This window comes from Lepidochelys kempii, chromosome 22, assembly GCF_965140285.1.
Source record: "Lepidochelys kempii isolate rLepKem1 chromosome 22, rLepKem1.hap1, whole genome shotgun sequence".
In the NCBI taxonomy this organism is placed as follows: domain Eukaryota; kingdom Metazoa; phylum Chordata; order Testudines; family Cheloniidae; genus Lepidochelys; species Lepidochelys kempii.
Genome location: NC_136401.1, coordinates 5,617,640 through 5,636,111, shown reverse-complemented (window position 1 = coordinate 5,636,111; position 18,472 = coordinate 5,617,640). Strand labels below are relative to the sequence as shown.

The 18,472-nt window shown below is 45.1% G+C and overlaps 1 protein-coding gene across 4 annotated transcripts in view; it reads left to right on the top strand.

Moving 5' to 3' along the window:
- Window positions 1-18,472, top strand: part of CCDC15 (coiled-coil domain containing 15) — a 70,556-nt gene that overhangs the window by 35,919 nt on the left and 16,165 nt on the right. For 2 of the 4 annotated variants that reach the window (XR_012155904.2, XM_073320788.2), the window contains one exon: window positions 14,016-15,380. The exons of 1 other annotated variant lie outside the window; for it this stretch is intronic. Coding sequence is in view for 1 of the 3 variants with exons in the window: in XM_073320788.2 (XP_073176889.1) it covers window positions 14,016-14,050 (35 nt within the window). In the remaining 2 variants the exon portion in view is untranslated. Of the gene's footprint in view, window positions 1-1,053; window positions 2,323-14,015; window positions 15,381-18,472 lie in introns of those variants that run through there. One more of the 4 variants, XR_012155906.2, reaches the window with a different exon arrangement.

The following is an 18,472-nucleotide window of genomic DNA, read 5'->3' as shown; positions in this document are numbered from 1 at the left end:
CGGTTTATTTTAGCAGCAGAAAACAATTCACTAAAATTTTATATAAGAATGGTGTACACTTGTACAGTAGAAATACACAGGTTTACATTGTAACTAATATGATAATGCGTTCAGTAACCTCTAATAGCACAGCAGAGCCGATGCAAACCACGCGTGCGTGTTACCACGGCTCGGGCAATACACTTGCCTTTGTGGCATGCACAGAAGTCATACTGACAGATAAAAGATCAAGGTGAATAACTACTCCTAGTAATCTGGAGATCATAGCAAGTACATAATTTGTGTAGTAATATACAAAATTTCTTTTTGTTAAACCCATTTACAATGGATTGCTGGCTAAAAACGGGAAGTTTGAAACGTACAAAAGAAAATTATGAAGGAAATACGAATGTTAGTGATAATTATGCCAAAAAATGCAGTGATATGGCTACATCAGACAATTGTGATGACAAAATTAGTGAACCGTGTGAACCATCTGTAAGTTTATTGAACGTATCAGCTGCAAAGAAAACGAAAAAAGCCTGCAAATATGTTGAAGAATATCTTAAACTGGGATTTTCGTGGACTGGCGATGAGGTGGAGCCTGTTCCACTGTGTGATTTGTTACGAGATTCTCACAAATGAAAGTATGAAACCATCCAACCTAAAACGCCATTTCAATAGCAAACAAAGAATACAAGGGAAAACCTGTAGAATTCTTTGAAAATAAGCGCAAAGATCTCCAAAAGTCCCAGAAAACAATTTGTAATGTGACAGGAGGTGAAAAGTTTTGGAAGCTTCATATAGTGTGGCGTATTTAATTGCAAATTCAGGAGCTGCTGAAGTGATTGGTGAGACATTAGTAAAACCTGCAGCCAAATAATGATGATTGGAGACAAGGCTAGCAAAGCTATAGATTGTGTCCCCCTCTCAAATAACACTGTTCATCACAGATATGGCCGAAAACGTAAAGCAGTAATTATTGTCAAGAGTACAAAAGAGTCGCTACTATGCACTGCAAGCGGATGAATCCACTGATATTGTGAATTTAGCTAATCTTTTGTGGTTTGTCAGATACGAGCTGAATAATGAAGTCCACGATGATGTTTTGTTCTGCCAACCTATGCCAACACATACAACTGGAGAAGCTATTTTTAAAGCTAGTGATGACTTTATCAAAAACAATGACTTGGATTGGAGTCGTTGTGTTGGAATAAGCATGGATGGTGCCAGAGCCATGGTTGGCTCAAAGAAAGGAGTTGTTGCACATATTCAAGCTGTTGCACCAGAAGCAAAATCGACTCATTGTTGCATTCACAGGGAAGCACTTGCAACCCAGAACATGCAGGCAGATCTAAAGCAAGTACTGGATGAAGCTGTGAAAATAATCAATTTTGTGAAAGGCTGCCCTCTGAACGCCTGGCTGTTTTCTCAGCTTTGTGATGAGATGGGCAGTGATTACACACACCTCCTATTTCATACTGAAGTGCATTGGCTTTTGTGTGGGAAAAGTTCTGAATCGCCTGTTTGGAGCTGCAAGAAGAACTGCAAGTTTTTTTTAGATGAAACCTTTAACCTGCGAGACCGTATATAGGACTGGAAATGGCTATGCAAACTAGCATATATTGCAGAATATCTTTGCTCATTTAAACAACCTCAATCTATCCTTGCAAGGGAAACTTATATCCATATTCCATGTTCAAGACAAAGTGAGCGCCATGGTCGCAAAATTGAAGCTGTGGCATAAACGTCTTAGTCATCGTGAACTGGATTCCTTTCCATCTCTTCATGACTTAGTAATAAACTCGACTAACGAACTTGATAGTGATGTGTTGCAAACCATGAAGCAGCATTTGGAAAGCTTGCAGAAAGATCTTCATAATTATTTCCCTGAACCAGACGGCACCTTTGAATGGATAAGGAACCCTTTTATCATCGGTGTTCAAGCATTGCTAAATAACCTCTCTGCTTCAGAAGAACAACTGCTCTTGGAGCTGGCTTCAGATAGCTTCCTGAAAACAAAATTTGAGCAAAATACACTGACGTCATTTTGGTTGGGGGTTAGCTCTGAATATCCAGCTCTATCAGACAAAGCTGTCAAATATCTTCTACCTTTTCCCATCTCATATTTATGCGAGATCGGATTCTCTGCACTGGTTGGCATCAAAACAAAAAAACGAAATAGTCTTATTGATGTGGAGCCCCATCTTCATCTTAAGATCACAAACATTGAGCCAGATATCCCCGCGATAGTGTCTGGTCACAAGCAGTTCCATCCCTCGTACTGATTTCAATACCGAAATAGTAAGTATTAAAACTAGCGCTTTCTTCTCTAACCTAACCAAACCAGCGTATTTTAATTTCAGAATGATACAAATTCACTAATATATGCTGTTTGTTTGCTTCTATTTTAATTATTTCTAGTACTATTTCTATATAACATATTTCTATTAAAATTTTTGTTTCAACTGTGTGTAATTTTGTATTTATTTCTAATAAACATTTAATCCAGAATTAAACTAATTAGGAGTGTTATAAAAATGTGGCTACCCCCGCCCCCCAAATTATCTTCACCAGAGAAGGGGTATGCTGGTAAGACAAATGTCTCAAAAGGGGTACACAACTGTTGTAAGTTTGGGAAACACTGATCTAGACCATCCCTGACAGGTGTTTGTCTAACCTGCTCTTAAAAATCTCCAGTGATGGGGATTCTGCAACCTCCCTCGGCAGAAATTGAAAAAGTACAGGTGGGAACTGGAGAGAAACAGTCCAACAAAAGAGTCCAATTCATTTGCATCATATAACAGATTTATAAAATTTGACACATTTTAGCTGTGCTTGTATACAAATGCCAGAAGTCTAAATAGTAAGATGGGTGAACTAGAGTGCCTGGAATTAAATGAGGTTATTGATATAATAGGCATCACAGAAACTTGGTGGAGGGATATAATCAATGGGACATGGTAATACTAAGGTACAAAATATATAGGAATGACAGAGTAAGTTGTGCTGGGAGGTAGCGGGGGGGCGCTATATGTGAAAGAGAGCATAGAGTCAGATATTAGTAAAAACCTTCAATGAATCAAACTACCATAGAATGTCTGGATAGAAATTCCATCCTTGAATAATAAGAGTACAGCAGTAAGAGTATACTACCAACCAACTGACCAGGATGGTGATAGTGATTGAGAAATGCTCTGGGATATCAGAGAGGCTACAAAAATGGAAAACTCAGTAATAATGGGGGATTTCAAATATCCCCATATTGACTGGGTACATGTCATCTAAGGACAGGATGCAGAGACAAAGTTTATAGACATCACCATCTGCTTCTTGGAGCAGCTAGGCCTGGAACCCACAAGGGAAGAGGCAATTCTTGATTTAGTCCTACGTGGAGCACAGGATCTGGTCCAACAGGTGAATATATTGCTGAGCACTCCGTAATAGTGACTATAACATAATGCAATTTAACATCCTTGTGGGGAGGAAAATCCCAAAGAAGCCTTCAGCTTCCTCTTTTTTTCTGTAGTTCCCCCTTTCTGAAGTTAGTTAAACAGAAATTAATAGGTACAGTCACAAAAGTGAAATGGCTGCAAGCTTCATGGAAACTTTTTAAAAATACCATAAGAGGCTCAAATTAAATGTATACCCCAAATAAAAAAAATAGTAAGTGATTAGAGCAAAAAAAAAGGCATCCTTTAAAATTGGAAGTCAAATCCTAGTGAGGAAAATTGCCAGAGCTTATGTTCCTTTCTAGTCAAGTGTAAAAGTACAATTAGGCAGCCCAAAAAAGAATTTTGAAGAGCAACTAGCCAAATACTCAAAAACTAACAGCAAAAAATGTAAGTACGTTGTTGGGCAGTCTTCCTGCTTCAGATCAGTAGCACCACTGAATGACTGAGGTGCTAAAGAAGCACTCAAGGAAAACAAGGCCATTGCAGAGAAGTTGCTTGAATATTTTGCATTTGTCTTCACCACAGAGGATGTGAAGGAGATTCCTATATAAGGATATAAGCCACTCTTTTAAGTGACAAATCTGAGGAACGGTCTCTCAGACTGAGGCCTCAATAGAGGAGAACTTAGAACAAATTGATAACTTACACAGTAATAAATCACCAGGACCAGCTGGTATTCACCCAAGAGTTCTGAAGGAACTCAGATATGAAATTGCAGAACTACTAACTGCTATGTTACCTATCGCTTAAATCAGCCTCTCTGCCAGATTATTAATATGACACCAATTTTTAAAACAGGCTCCAGATGCAATCCTGGCAATTACAGGCCAGGAAGCCTAACTTCAATACCAGGCAAATTGCTTGAAACTATAGGAAAGAATAGAATTATCAGACACTAGCTGAATTTGATTTGTTGGGGAAAAGTCAACATGGCTTTTATAAAGAAAGATCCTGCTTCACTAATCAATTAGAATTCTTTGGTGGGGTCAACAAACTTGTGGACAAGAGTGATCCAGGGGATATAGGGTATTTGGACTTTCAGAAAGCCTTTTGACAAGACCAAAGACTCATAAGCAAAGCAAGCTGTCATGGGATAAAGGGGAGCGTCCTTTCATAGATCTATAACTGAGTTACAAGACCAGAAACAAATGGTAGGAATAAATGGTCACTTTTCACAATGGCGAAGGGTAAACAGCAGTGTCCCCCAGGATCTGTTCTAGGACCTGTGCTCTTCAACACATTCATAAATGATCTAGAAATGGGGTAAAGGGTGGGGTGGCACAATTTGCAGATGATACAAAATTATTTAAGTCCAAAGCAGACTGGTGAAGAGCTACAAAAGGATCTCACAAAACTGGGTGACTAGGCAACGAAATCGCAGATGATATTCAGTGTTGATAAATGCAAAGTAATGCACATTGGAAAATATTGGAAAAAAAATCAGTCCCAGAACCCCACTCTGGTTCCCTAAAAAAGTTCAATTCACAGCGGTGCTAGCCCTGCTGACAGTGATGGGTTGCATAAATGTCCTCAAGGGCCTGATTTGACCTGAGGAACCTTCGTTACACATACATGACACAGAGAGGAAAGAGCCCAGCTTGACTCAGATTGCACAAAGCTGCTAGTGAAAGAAAAAGAAGCATCTTTATACTTGTAAACTGAGCTCATTTGGTTTGGAATCATGGAGGGGAAGCTCCACAAAGGAATTTTGTTGCCTAAATCCAAGATTTAGATTTTCAGAACCTGATCTCAGCTAATCCTGTAAGTGCCTAAATTATTTAGGTGCCTACATTTCTGCTGCTAAAGTCCCCGTGGCACCTAAATTTCATTGGGCAAGAGACCAAATAACTCCATAGCCCAGGGGCTAGGGCGCTTTTCTGGGACATCCAAATTAGTTATTCCACTGGCTATTTATTTATACAGACCAGAACCCCTTCAATAGAAGAGAGCCCCGCTCCCAAGTGTCCCGTAGTTCAGACATGCACCTGTAGAGTGAGAGACAGGGATTTGAGTGTCTGCTGCAAATTAGGCAGAGCAGAGATTTGAACTTGGGTTTTCCACATCCTAGCTGAGCACCCACACCATTGGGCTAGTGAATATAAGGTGGCAGGGCTACTCCCTACAAAATCATGCTTGGATGATTTTTTTTCCTTTGGGCAAGAAAGGGTTGACCTGGATTAGGCACCTAATTCCAGAAGAGGGTTTGTAGGTCACAGTGACACTAGTGTAAGCAGAGTCAGAATGATCTCTACCGTGACATCTGGTGGTGAGCTGTGGAAAAGGACTTAAGGGGCTGATCTTGTTTGCATGGGCACCCCTACCCTGCCTAACATGATGGACTGCCTGCCCAAATGGTCACTTTGGCTGCTGTGGTATCCCCAGTCTCTTTTTGTTATTGGGGCAGGAGTAATAAAAGGTTGTTATCCTGGTTATGTGAATCAAGGACAGTAGAACTGTACTTGGCATTTTATGATGGAGGGACTCTCCCTCAACTAAGCAGCACTTGCTAAGCAAGGGACATGGGTTCCAAAACCCAGTGAATTGAGAGAGGCTGGGGATAGATATGTGTATCTGGTGGTGTGGGCCCCCTTCTGAGGGTACTAAACACTCCTTTGACCCCCTCCTCTCTCCACTGAGTAATAACAGAGCTAATTTTGATTCCATTAGGAGTCTTGTGACATGCTGCAGAGCTGAAATCACTTATACCTAGGTCTAAGCATTAGACCTAGTTTTGGCTAGTGGTGCACCAGCACTGGGGCTCCCCTACTACCAGCTAAGCTCACTGAGAGCTGAAGTCACTAAAGAGCTGGGTTAAGTAGGGTGGGGGGGCTAGCAGGATGGCAGGGCAGCTGGTGGAGTGGAGCAGAGGGGATAGCAGGGCAGTTGGCAGAGAGGCACAGCTGGCGGTGAAGACTGCAGCAGAACCCCATGGAGAGGCGTGGCACTCAGGTGTCGACCCGAGCAGCGGAGTGTGTAAGATGCTCCCCTTACCTCCCTCCACTTCCACCCAGGCTGGGAGGTAAACTCTGCAGATGAACTTCTGAACTCTGGGGGCTGCACTGAGCAAGGTCATAGAAACATAGAACTGGAAGGGACATCGAGAGGTCATCTATTCCAGTTCCCTGCACTCAAGACCAGGACTAAGTATTATCTAGACCATCTCTGACAGGTGTTTGTCCAACCTCCTCTTAAAAATCCCCAATGATGGAGATTCCACCACCTCCCTAGGCAATTTATTCCAGTGCTTAACCACCCTGACAGGAAGTTTTTCCTAATGTCCCAGCTAAACCGCCCTTGCTGCAATTTAAGCCCATTGCTGGTTCTTCTATCCTCCGAGGTTAAGAAGAACAATTTTTCTCCCTCCTCCTTGTAACAACCTTTTATGTACTTGAAAACGGTTATCATGTCCTCTCTCAGTCTTCTCTTCTCCAATCTTCCCTCATAGGTCATGTTTTCTAGACCTTTAATCATTTTTGTTGCTCTTCTCTGAACTTTCTCCAATTTGTCCACATCCTTCCTGAAATGTGGCGCCCAGAACTGGACACAATACTCCAGTTGAGGCCTAATCAGCGCGGAGTAGAGCGGAAGAAGTACTTCTCATGTCTTGCTTACAATACTCATGCTAATACATCCCAGAATGATGTTTGCTTTTTTTGCAACAGCTTTACATTGTTGACTCATATTCAGTTTGTGATCCACTATGACCCCCAGATTCCTTTCTGCAGTACTCCTTCCTAGGCAGTAATTTCCCATTTTGTATGTATGCAACTGATTGTTCCTTCTTAAGTGAAGTACTTTGCATTTGTCCTTATTGAATTTCATGGATTTCCTATTTACTTCAGACATTTAGAATCATAGAATATCAGGGTTGGAAGGGACCTCAGGAGGTCATCTAGTCCAACGCCCTGCTCAAAAGCAGGACCAAGCCCCAATTAAATCATCCCAGCCAGGGCTTTGTCAACCCTGACCTTAAAAACTTCTAAGGAAGGAGATTCCACCACCTCCCTAGGCAACGCATTCCAGTGTTTCACCACCCTCCTAGTGAAAAAGGTTTTCCTAATATCCAACCTAAACCTCCCCCACTGCAACTTGAGACCATTACTCCTTGTCCTGTCCTCTTCTACCACTGAGAATAGTCTAGAACCATCCTCTCTGGAACCACCTCTCAGGTAGTTGAAAGCAGCTATCAAATCCCCCCTCATTCTTCTCTTCTGCAGACTAAACAATCCCAGTTCCCTCAGCCTCTCCTCATAACTCATGTGTTCCAGACCCCTAATCATTTTTGTTGCCCTTCGCTGGACTCTTTCCAATTTATCCACATCCTTCTTGTAGTGTGGGGCCCAAAACTGGACACAGGACTCCAGATGAGGCCTCACCAATGTCGAATAGAGGGGGACAATCACATCCCTTGATCTGCTCGCTATGCCCCTACTTATACATCCCAAAATGCCATTGGCCTTCTTGGCAACAAGGGCACACTGCTGACTCATATCCAGCTTCTCGTCCACTGTCACCCCTAGGTCCTTTTCTGCAGAACTGCTGCCTGGCCATTCGGTCCCTAGTCTGTAGCTGTGCATTGGGTTCTTCCGTCCTACGTGCAGGACTCTGCACTTATCCTTATTGAAACTCATCAGATTTCTTTTGGCCCAATCCTCCAATTTGTCTAGGTCCCTCTGTATCCTATCCCTGCCCTCCAGAGTATCTACCACTCCTCCCAGTTTAGTATCATCTGCAAATTTGCTGAGAGTGCAATCCACACCATCCTCCAGATCATTTATGAAGATATTGAACAAAACCGGCCCCAGGACCGACCACTGGGGCACTCCACTTGACACCGGCTGCCAACTAGACATGGAGCCATTGATCACTACCCGTTGAGCCCGACAATCTAGCCAACTTTCTACCCACCTTATAGTGCATTCATCCAGCCCATACTTCTTTAACTTGCTGACAAGAATACTGTGGGAGACCGTGTCAAAAGCTTTGCTAAAGTCAAGAAACAATACATCCACTGCTTTCCCTTCATCCACAGAACCAGTAATCTCATCATAGAAGGCGATTAGATTAGTCAGGCATGACCTTCCCTTGGTGAATCCATGCTGACTGTTCCTGATCACTTTCCTCTCATGCAAGTGCTTCAGGATTGATTCTTTGAGGACCTGCTCCATGATTTTTCTGGGGACTGAAGTGAGGCTGACTGGCCTGTAGTTCCCAGCATCCTCCTTCTTCCCTTTTTTAAAGATGGGCACTACATTAACTTTTTTCCAGTCATCCGGGACTTCCCCCGTTCGCCACGAGTTTTCAAAGATAATGGCCAATGGCTCTGCAATCACAGCCGCCAGTTCCTTTAGCACTCTCAGATGCAACTCGTCCGGCCCCATGGACTTGTGCACGTCCAGCTTTTCTAAATAGTCCCTAACCACCTCTTTCTCCACAGAGGGCTGGCCATCTATTCCCCATGTTGTGATGCCCAGCGCAGCAGTCTGGGAGTTGACCTTGTTAGTGAAGACAGAGGCAAAAAAAAGCATTGAGTACATTAGCTTTTTCCACATCCTCTGTCACTAGGTTGCCTCCCTCATTCATTAAGGGGCCCACACTTTCCTTGGCTTTCTTCTTGTTGCCAACATACCTGAAGAAACCCTTCTTGTTACTCTTAACATCTCTGGCTAGCTGCAGCTCCAGGTGCGATTTGGCCCTCCTGATTTCATTCCTACATGCCCTAGCAATATTTTTATACTTTTCCCTGGTCATATGTCCAACCTTCCACTTCTTGTAAGCTTCTTTTTTATGTTTAAGATCCGCTAGGATTTCACCGTTAAGCCAAGCTGGTCGCCTGCCATATTTACTATTCTTTCGACACATCGGGATGGTTTGTCCCTGTAACCTCAACAGGAATTCCTTGAAATACAGCCAGCTCTCCTGGACTCCTTTCCCCGTCATGTTAGCCCCCCAGGGGATCCTACCCATCCGTTCCCTGAGGGAGTCGAAGTCTGCTTTCCTGAAGTCCAGGGTCCATATCCTGCTGCTTACCTTTCTTCCCTGTGTCAGGATCCTGAACTCAACCAACTCATGGTCACTGCCTCCCAGGTTCCCATCCACTTTTGCTTCCCCTACTAATTCTTCCCGGTTTGTGAGCAGCAGGTCAAGAAAAGCTCCCCCCCAGATGGCTCCTCTAGCACTTGCACCAGGAAATTCTCCCCTACGCTTTCCAAAAACTTCCTGGATTGTCTATGCACTGCTGTATTGCTCTCCCAGCAGATATCAGGAAAATTAAAGTCACCCATGAGAACCAGGGTGTGCGATCTAGTAGGTTCCGCGAGCTGCCGGAAGAAAGCCTCATCCACCTCATCCCCCTGGTCTGGTGGTCTATAGCAGACTCCCACCACTACATCACTCTTGTTGCTCACACTTCTAAACTTAATCCAGAGACACTCAGGTTTTTCTGCAGTTTCGTACCGGAGCTCTGAGCAGTCATACTGCTCCTTTACATACAGTGCTACTCCCCCACCTTTTCTGCCCTGCCTGTCCTTCCGGAACAGTTTATAACCATCCATGACAGTACTCCAGTCATGTGAGTTATCCCACCAAGTCTCTGTTATTCCAATCACGTCATAATTCCTTGACATCACCAGGACCTCCAGTTCTCCCTGCTTGTTTCCAAGGCTTTGTGCATTCATATATAAGCACTTGAGATAACCTGCTGATCGCCCCTCATTCTCAGTATGTAGCAGGAGCCCTCCCCTCACAGACATTCCTGCCTGTGCTTCCTCCCGGTATCCTGCTTTCCCACTTACCTCAGGGCTTTGGTCTCCTTCCCCCGGAGAACCTAGTTTAAAGCCCTCCTCACTAGGTTAGCCAGCCTGCTCACAAAGATGCTCTTCCCTCTCTTCGTAAGGTGGAGCTCGTCTCTGCCCAGCACTCCTCCTTCATGGAACACCATCCCATGGTCAAAGAATCCAAAGCCTTCTCTCCGACACCACCTGCGTAGCCATTCGTTGACTTCCACGATTCAACGGTCCCTAACCAGGCCTTTTCCTTCCAGGGGGAGGATGGACGAGAACACCACTTGCGCCTCAAACTCCTTTATCCTTCTTCCCAGAGTCACGTAGTCCGCAGTGATCCGCTCAAGGTCATTCTTGGCAATATCATTGGTGCCCACGTGGAGAAGCAGGAAGGGGTAGCGATCCGAGGGCTTGATGAGTCTCGGCAGTCTCTCCATCTCATCGCGAATCTTAGCCCCCGGCAAGCAGCAGACTTTTCCCGGTCAGGGCGGCAGATAGATGACTCAGTCCCTCAGAGTAGAGAGTCCCCGACCACCACCACCCGCCTCCTTCTCTTGGGAGTGGTGGTCGTGGAATCCCCCATCTCAGGACAGTGCATCTCATGCCTTCCAACCAGCGGAGTCTCCTTCTGCTTTCTCCCCCCCAGACATACCATCTGGTCCACTCTCTGCAACGGTACCTGTGGAGAGAACATGAAAGTGGTTAGTTACCTGTGTCCGCGTTGCTGGAACCCGGACATTCCCCCTTCTTCTTCTGGAGGTCACATGTTGCCAAGCTTCTTCACTGGCCTCTTGGCTCCGCTGTGCAACCTGCTCTAAATCTTTAGAGCTTTGTGCCCGTAGAAGCCTATCCTGACTTTTGTCCAGAAAATCCTCCGTTTCTCGTATGCAACGCAGGGTCATTATCTGTTGCTCCAGACCTTCAATCTTCTCTTCCAATATGGAGATCAGGATTAAAATTCAAATCCTATCTTCCAAAGCACTCTCAACCCCTCCGAGCTTGGTATTGTCCACAAACTTTATAAGTATACTGTCTATGCCATTATCTAAATCATTGATGAAGATATTGAACAGAACCGGCCCCAGAACCGATCCCAGCGGGACCCTTCCAGCATGACTGCGAACCATGTAACTGCTAACTACTCTCTGGGAATGATTTTCCAACCAGTTATGCACCTACCTTCTAATAGCTCCATCTAGGTTGTATTTCCCTAGTTTGTTTATGAGAAGGTCATGATGCTAAAAGAGCACTCAAGGACGATAAGGTCACCGCGGAGAAACTAAATGAATTCTTTGCAGCGGTCTTCACGGCAGAGGATGTGAGGGAGATTCCCAAACCTGAGCCATTCTTTTTAGGTGATAAATCTGAGGAACTGTCCCAGATTGAGGTGTCATTAGAAGAGGTTTGGGAACAAATTGATAAACTAAACAGTAATAAGTCACCAGAACCAGATGGTATTCATCCAAGAGTTCTGAAGGAACTCAAACATGAAATTACAGAACTACTAACTGTAGTATGTAACCTATCATTTAAATCAGCTTCTGTACCAAATGATTGGAGGATAGCTAATGTGATGCCAATTTTTAAAAAGGGCTCCAGAGGTGATCCCAGCAATTACAGGCCTGTAAGCCCGACTTCATTACCGGGCAAACTGGTTGAAACTATAATAAAGAACAAAATCTTCAGACAGATAGATTAATGTAACTTGTTGGGGAAGAGTCAACATGGTTTTTGTAAAGGGAAATCATGCCTCACCAATCTACTAGAATTCTTTGAGGGGGTCAACAAGCATGTGGACAAGGGGGATCCAGTGGACGTAGTGTACTTAGATTTTCAGAAAGCCTTTGACAAGATGCCTCACCAAAGGCTCTTAAGCAAAGTAAGCTGTCATGGGATAAGAGGGAAGGTCCTTTCATGGATTGGGAACTGGTTAAAAGATAGGAACCAAAGGGTAGGAATAAATGGTCAGTTTTCAGAATGGAGAGATGTAAATAATGTTGTTCCCCAGGGGTCTGTACTGGTCCTAGTCCTATTCAATATATTTATAAATGATCTGGAAAAAGGGGTAAACAGTGCGGTGGCAAAATTTGCAGAGGATATAAAACTACTCAAGATAGTTAAGTCCCAGGCAGACTGCGAAGAGCGACAAAAGGATCTCTCAAAACTGGGTGACTGGGCAACAAAATGGCAGATGAAATTCAATGTTGATAAATGCAAAGTAATGCAAAGATAAATGCACATTGGAAAACATAATCCCAACTATACATATAAAATGATGGGGTCTAAATTAACTGTTACCACTCAAGAAAGAGATCTTGGAGTCATTGTGGATAGTTCTATGAAAACAGCCACTCAATGTGCAGCGACAGTCAAAAAAAGCGAACAGAATGTTGGGACTCATTAGGAAAGGGATCGATAATAAGACAGAAAATATCATATTGCCTCTCTATAAATCCATGTTACACCCACATCTTGAATACTGCGTGCAGATGTGGTCGCCCCATCTCAAAAAATATATATTGGAATTGGAAAAAATACAGAAAAGGGCAACAAAAATTATTAGGAATATGGAACGGCTTCCGTATGAGGGGAGATTAATAAGACTGGGACTTTTCAACTTGGAAAAGAGACGACTAAGGGAGTATATGATCAAGGTCTATAAAGTCATGACTGGTGTGGAGAAAGTAAATAAGGAAGTGTTATTTACTCCTTCTCATAACACAAGAACTAGGGGGTCAACAAATGAAATTAAGAGGCAGCAGATTTAAACCAAACAAAAGGAAGTATTTCTTTACACAACGCACAGTCAACCTGTGGCACTTTGCCAGAGGATGTTGTGAAGGCCAAGACTACAACAGCACTATTAGCCAGGATGTGCAGGGATGGTGTCCCTAGGCTGTGTTTGCCAGAAGCTGGGAATGGGTGACAGGGGGTGGATCACTTGATGATTATCTGTTCTGTTCATTCCCTCTGGGGCACCTGGCATTAGCCACTGTCGGAAGACAGGATACTAGGCTACGTGGACATTTGGTCTGACCCAGTATGGCCATTCTTATGTTCTTAAGGCTGAAGCTCAGTGCGGGACCAGATGTTTGGCTGGAGCTCACCAATATCTCATCTGACAGAAAGCAGCTCTGTTTTGTGAAGCAAGAACATCCTTCCATTTAAGGGCACTTTTTGGAAAATTTCAGAGCTACATCGAACGTATTGTATTTTTCTTGATTTAAATTTTGTGAAAGAGAAGCAAAGTGAACTTTGGCTTGTCTGCAACAGTAACCCAGATAAGAATGATCAGGAACTTCAAACTTAAATTAGACAAGTTAAAAAGTCACACTACTGATGTAATTCAGTGGCGCACCCCAAAATATATCAAGATATAATTTATGGCATTTAGACTCATAAACTTTAAGGTCAGAAGGGACCATTATGATTGTCTAGTCTGACCTCCTGCACAACAAACGCTTGTCTAAATTATTCACTTGTTCTTGCCATATTTTAGCCTGAATCCTACCTCAATTTCACTGGTGTTCATTATGGGACATGTGATCGCTCCTAAACTTTTTGTGGAAGCTAAAACAAAAAAGTCATTTAGCACTTCTGCCATTTCCACAACAACAGACGACGTGGGTTTGGCGAGTCTCCTCAATTCAGAGCATTTAAAGGGCCAGCTGGTTGTATACACACCCACTGTAACAAAATATTGATTTTGGAATAGAAGGTGTTGGCATATTTCAATAGCATTTTTGTAGCCCAATCTTCCTGCCCTTAATCTGCCTCTTTGTTTTCTCCTGTTTTATAGTTCACCAGAAGTTTGTGAGGCTTGGCAAACATTAGCACCTCAGCATAGTGCAGAAGCCCCAAGCTCCATCTCCTCCGGCTCTTGCTGGACAGCGACAGGGTACCAATGCTACAGTTTGAAAACAATTTGCAATTATGTTACTCCCCATGATGCTAGGTTGGTTCCAGTTTGCCAGTTAGGGGTCTTCAAGTCACCAGGGCCTGATGAAATACATCCGAGAATACTCAAGGAGCTGACTGAGGAGATATCTGAGCCATTAGCGATTATCTTCAAAAAGTCATGGAAGACAGGAGAGATTCCAGAGGACTGGAAGCGGGAAAATATAGTGCCCATCCATAAAAAAGGCACCAAGGACAATCTGGGGAATTACAGACCATTCAGTGTACAGAAAGATAACAGAGCAAATAATCAAGCAATCAATTTGCAAACACCTAGCAGATAATAAGGTGATACGTAACAGTCAACATGGATTTTTCTCAAGAAAAAATCATGTCAAATCAAGCTAAGAGTTTTATTTGATAGGGTAACAAGCCTAGTGGATAGAGGGGAAACAGCAGATACGGTAAATCTTGACTTTAGTGAGGCTTTTGTTACTGTCTCATGACGGTCTCATAAACAAACTGGGGAAATACAACCTAGATGGAGCTACTATCAGGTGGGTGCATAACTGGTTGGAAAACAGTTCTCAGAGTTATCATCGGTGGTTCACAGTCAAGCCGGAAGGGCATAACAAGTGGTGGGACCAAGAGAAAGGTGCTTGTCCCAGTGTGGTTTACTCTCACTGTCCAATTTATGGGGAGAAGCTATACCAGTATAAACCCTGTTAGCAGTTGTCACAGGGCAAGTGTGCTCTATCCCCTTTTGGGGCAGGGTTAGGGTTATTTCCCTGCAGCTGAGTCTGTGTGATCACCCTTTGTCTCAGGATAGCATGGCCTAGGGGCAAGTGTCAATATGGCTGCCCTCCCCCTCAGGCCTGCTTGGCCCAATGGCCAGAGTCAGTATAGCTGCCCTCTCCCTCAGGGCAGTGTGGCTTAATGGCCAGCGTCAGTAGGGCTGCCCTCTTCAGCAGGGCTGTGTGGCCTAGTGGCTGGTCAGGTGGGTGGCAGCCAGGGTAGGGGGGACCCAGACCCCCCTGCTCCACTGGGTCCTAGCTCAGGGCCCTAGCAGTGGGAAGCGTGCTCACCATTGGGTCAGCGGGGGATCCATCCGAAACACACTGACATCACCCGGCACAATGACTAGTCCCCCTAAGCCCTGGTCTACACTAGGACTTTAGGTCGAATTTAGCAACGTTAAATCGATTTAAACCTGCACCCGTCCACACAGTGAAGCCCTTTATTTCGACTTAAAGGGCTCTTAAAATCGATTTCCTTACTCCACCCCTGACAAGTGGATTAGCGCTTAAATCGACGTTCCCGGCTCGAATTTGGGGTACTGTGGACACAATTCGATGGTATTGGCCTCCGGGAGCTATCCCAGAGTGCTCCATTCTGACCGCTCTGGACAGCACTCTCAACTCAGATGCACTGGCCAGGTAGACAGGAAAAGAACCGCAAACTTTTGAATCTCATTTCCTGTTTGGCCAGCGTGGCAAGCTGCAGGTGACCATGCAGAGCTCATCAGCACAGGTGACCATGATGGAGTCCCAGAATCGCAAAAGAGCTCCAGCATGGACTGAACGGGAGGTACGGGATCTGATCGCTGTTTGGGGAGAGGAATCCGTGCTATCAGAACTCCATTCCAGTTTTCGAAATGCCAAAACCTTTGTGAAAATCTCCCAGGGCATGAAGGACAGAGGCCATAACAGGGACCCGAAGCAGTGCCGCGTGAAACTGAAGGAGCTGAGGCAAGCCTACCAGAAAACCAGAGAGGCGAACAGCCGCTCTGGGTCAGAGCCCCAAACATGCCGCTTCTATGATGAGCTGCATGCCATTTTAGGGGGTTCAGCCACCACTACCCCAGCCGTGTTGTTTGACTCCTTCAATGGAGATGGAGGCAATACGGAAGCAGGTTTTGGGGACGAAGAAGATGATGATGAGGAGGAGGTTGTAGATAGCTCACAGCAAGCAAGCGGAGAAACCGGTTTTCCCGACAGCCAGGAACTGTTTCTCACCCTAGACCTGGAGCCAGTACCCCCCGAACCCACCCAAGGCTGCCTCCTGGACCCAGCAGGCGGAGAAGGGACCTCTGGTGAGTGTACCTTTTAAAATGCTATACATGGTTTAAAAGCAAGCATGTGAAAGGATTACTTTGCCCTGGCATTTGCGGTTCTCCTAGATGTAGTCCTAAAGCCTTTGCAAAAGGTTTCTGGGGAGGGCAGCCTTATTTCGTCCTTCATGGTAGGACACTTTACCACTCCAGGCCAGTAACATGTACTCGGGAATCACTGTAGAACAAAGCATTGCAGTGTATGTTTGCTGGCATTCAACCAAAATCCGTTCTTTATCTCTCTGTGTTATCCTCAGGAGAGTGAGATATAATTCATGGTCACCTGGTTGAAATAGAGTGCTTTTCTTCAGGGACACTCAGAGGTGCCCGTTCCTGCTGTGCTGTTTGCCTGTGGCTGAACAGAAATGTTCGCCACTGTTAGCCACAGGGAGGGGGGAAGGTTGAGGGGGTAGTCACGCGGTGGGAGGAGGCAAAATGCGACCTTGTAACGAAAGCACATGTGCTATGTATGTAATGTTAACAGCAAGGTTTACCCTGAAAGAGTGTAGCGACTGTTTTATAAAATGTGTCTTTTTAAATACCGCTGTCCCTTTTTTTTTCTCCACCAGCTGCATGTGTTTCAATGATCACAGGATCTTCTCCTTCCCAGAGGCTAGTGAAGCTTAGAAAGAAAAAAAAACGCACTCGCGATGAAATGTTCTCCGAGCTCATGCTGTCCTCCCACACTGACAGAGCACAGACGAATGCGTGGAGGCAAATAATGTCAGAGTGCAGGAAAGCACAAAATGACCGGGAGGAGAGGTGGAGGGCTGAAGAGAGTAAGTGGCGGGCTGAAGACAGGGCTGAAGCTCAAATGTGGCGGCAGCGTGATGAGAGGAGGCAGGATTCAATGCTGAGGCTGCTGCAGGACCAAACCAGAATGCTCCAGTGTATGGTTGAGCTGCAGCAAAGGCAGCTGGAGCACAGACTGCCACTGCTGCCCCTCTGTAACCAACCGCCCTCCTCCCCAAGTTCCATAGCCTCCACACCCAGATGCCCAAGAACGCGGTGGGGGGGCCTCCGGCCAACCAGCCACTCCACCACAGAGGATTGCCCAAAAAAAAGAAGGCTGTCATTCAATAAATTTTAAAGTTGTAAACTTTTAAAGTGCTGTGCTTAAAGTGCTGTGTGGCATTTTCCTTCCCTCCTCCACCACCCCTCCTGGGATACCTTGGTAGTCATCTCCCTATTTGTGTGATGAATGAATAACGAATGCATGACTGTGAAGCAGCAATGACTTTATTGCCTCTGCAAGCGGTGATTAAAGGGAGGAGGGGAGGGTGGTTAGCTTACAGGGAAGTAGAGTGAACCAAGGGGCGGGGGGTTTCATCAAGGAGAAACAAACAGAACTTTCACAGCGTAGCCTGGCCAGTCATGAAACTGGTTTTCAAAGCTTCTCTGATGCGTACCGCGCCCTCCTGTGCTCTTCTAACCGCCCTGGTGTCTGGCTGCGCGTAACCAGCAGCTAGGCGATTTGCCTCAGCCTCCCACCCCGCCATAAACGTCTCCCCCTTACTCTCACAGATATTGTGGAGCACACAGCAAGCAGTAATAACAGTGGGAATATTGGTTTCGCTGAGGTCTAAGCGAGTCAGTAAACTGCGCCAGCGCGCCTTTAAACGTCCAAATGCACATTCTACCACCATTCTGCACTTGCTCAGCCTGTAGTTGAACAGCTCCTGACTACTGTCCAGGCTGCCTGTGTACGGCTTCATGAGCCATGGCATTAAGGGGTAGGCTGGGTCCCCAAGGATACATATAGGCATTTCAACATCCCCAACAGTTATTTTCTGGTCTGGGAATAAGGTCCCTTCCTGCAGCTTTTGAAACAGACCAGAGTTCCTGAAGATGCAAGCGTCATGTACCTTTCCCGGCCATCCCACGTTGATGTTGGTGAAACGTCCCTTGTGATCCACCAGAGCTTGCAGCACTATCGAAAAGTACCCCTTGCGGTTTATGTACTCGCCGGCTTGGTGCTCTGGTGCCAAGATAGGGATATGGGTTCCGTCTATAGCCCCACCACAGTTAGGGAATCCCATTGCAGCAAAGCCATCCACTATGACCTGTACATTTCCCAGGGTCACTACCCTTGATATCAGCAGATCTTTGATTGCGTGAGCTACTTGCATCACAGCAGCCCCCACAGTAGATTTGCCCACTCCAAATTGATTCCCAACTGACCGGTAGCTGTCTGGCGTTGCAAGCTTCCACAGGGCTATCGCCACTCGCTTCTCAACTGTGAGGGCTGC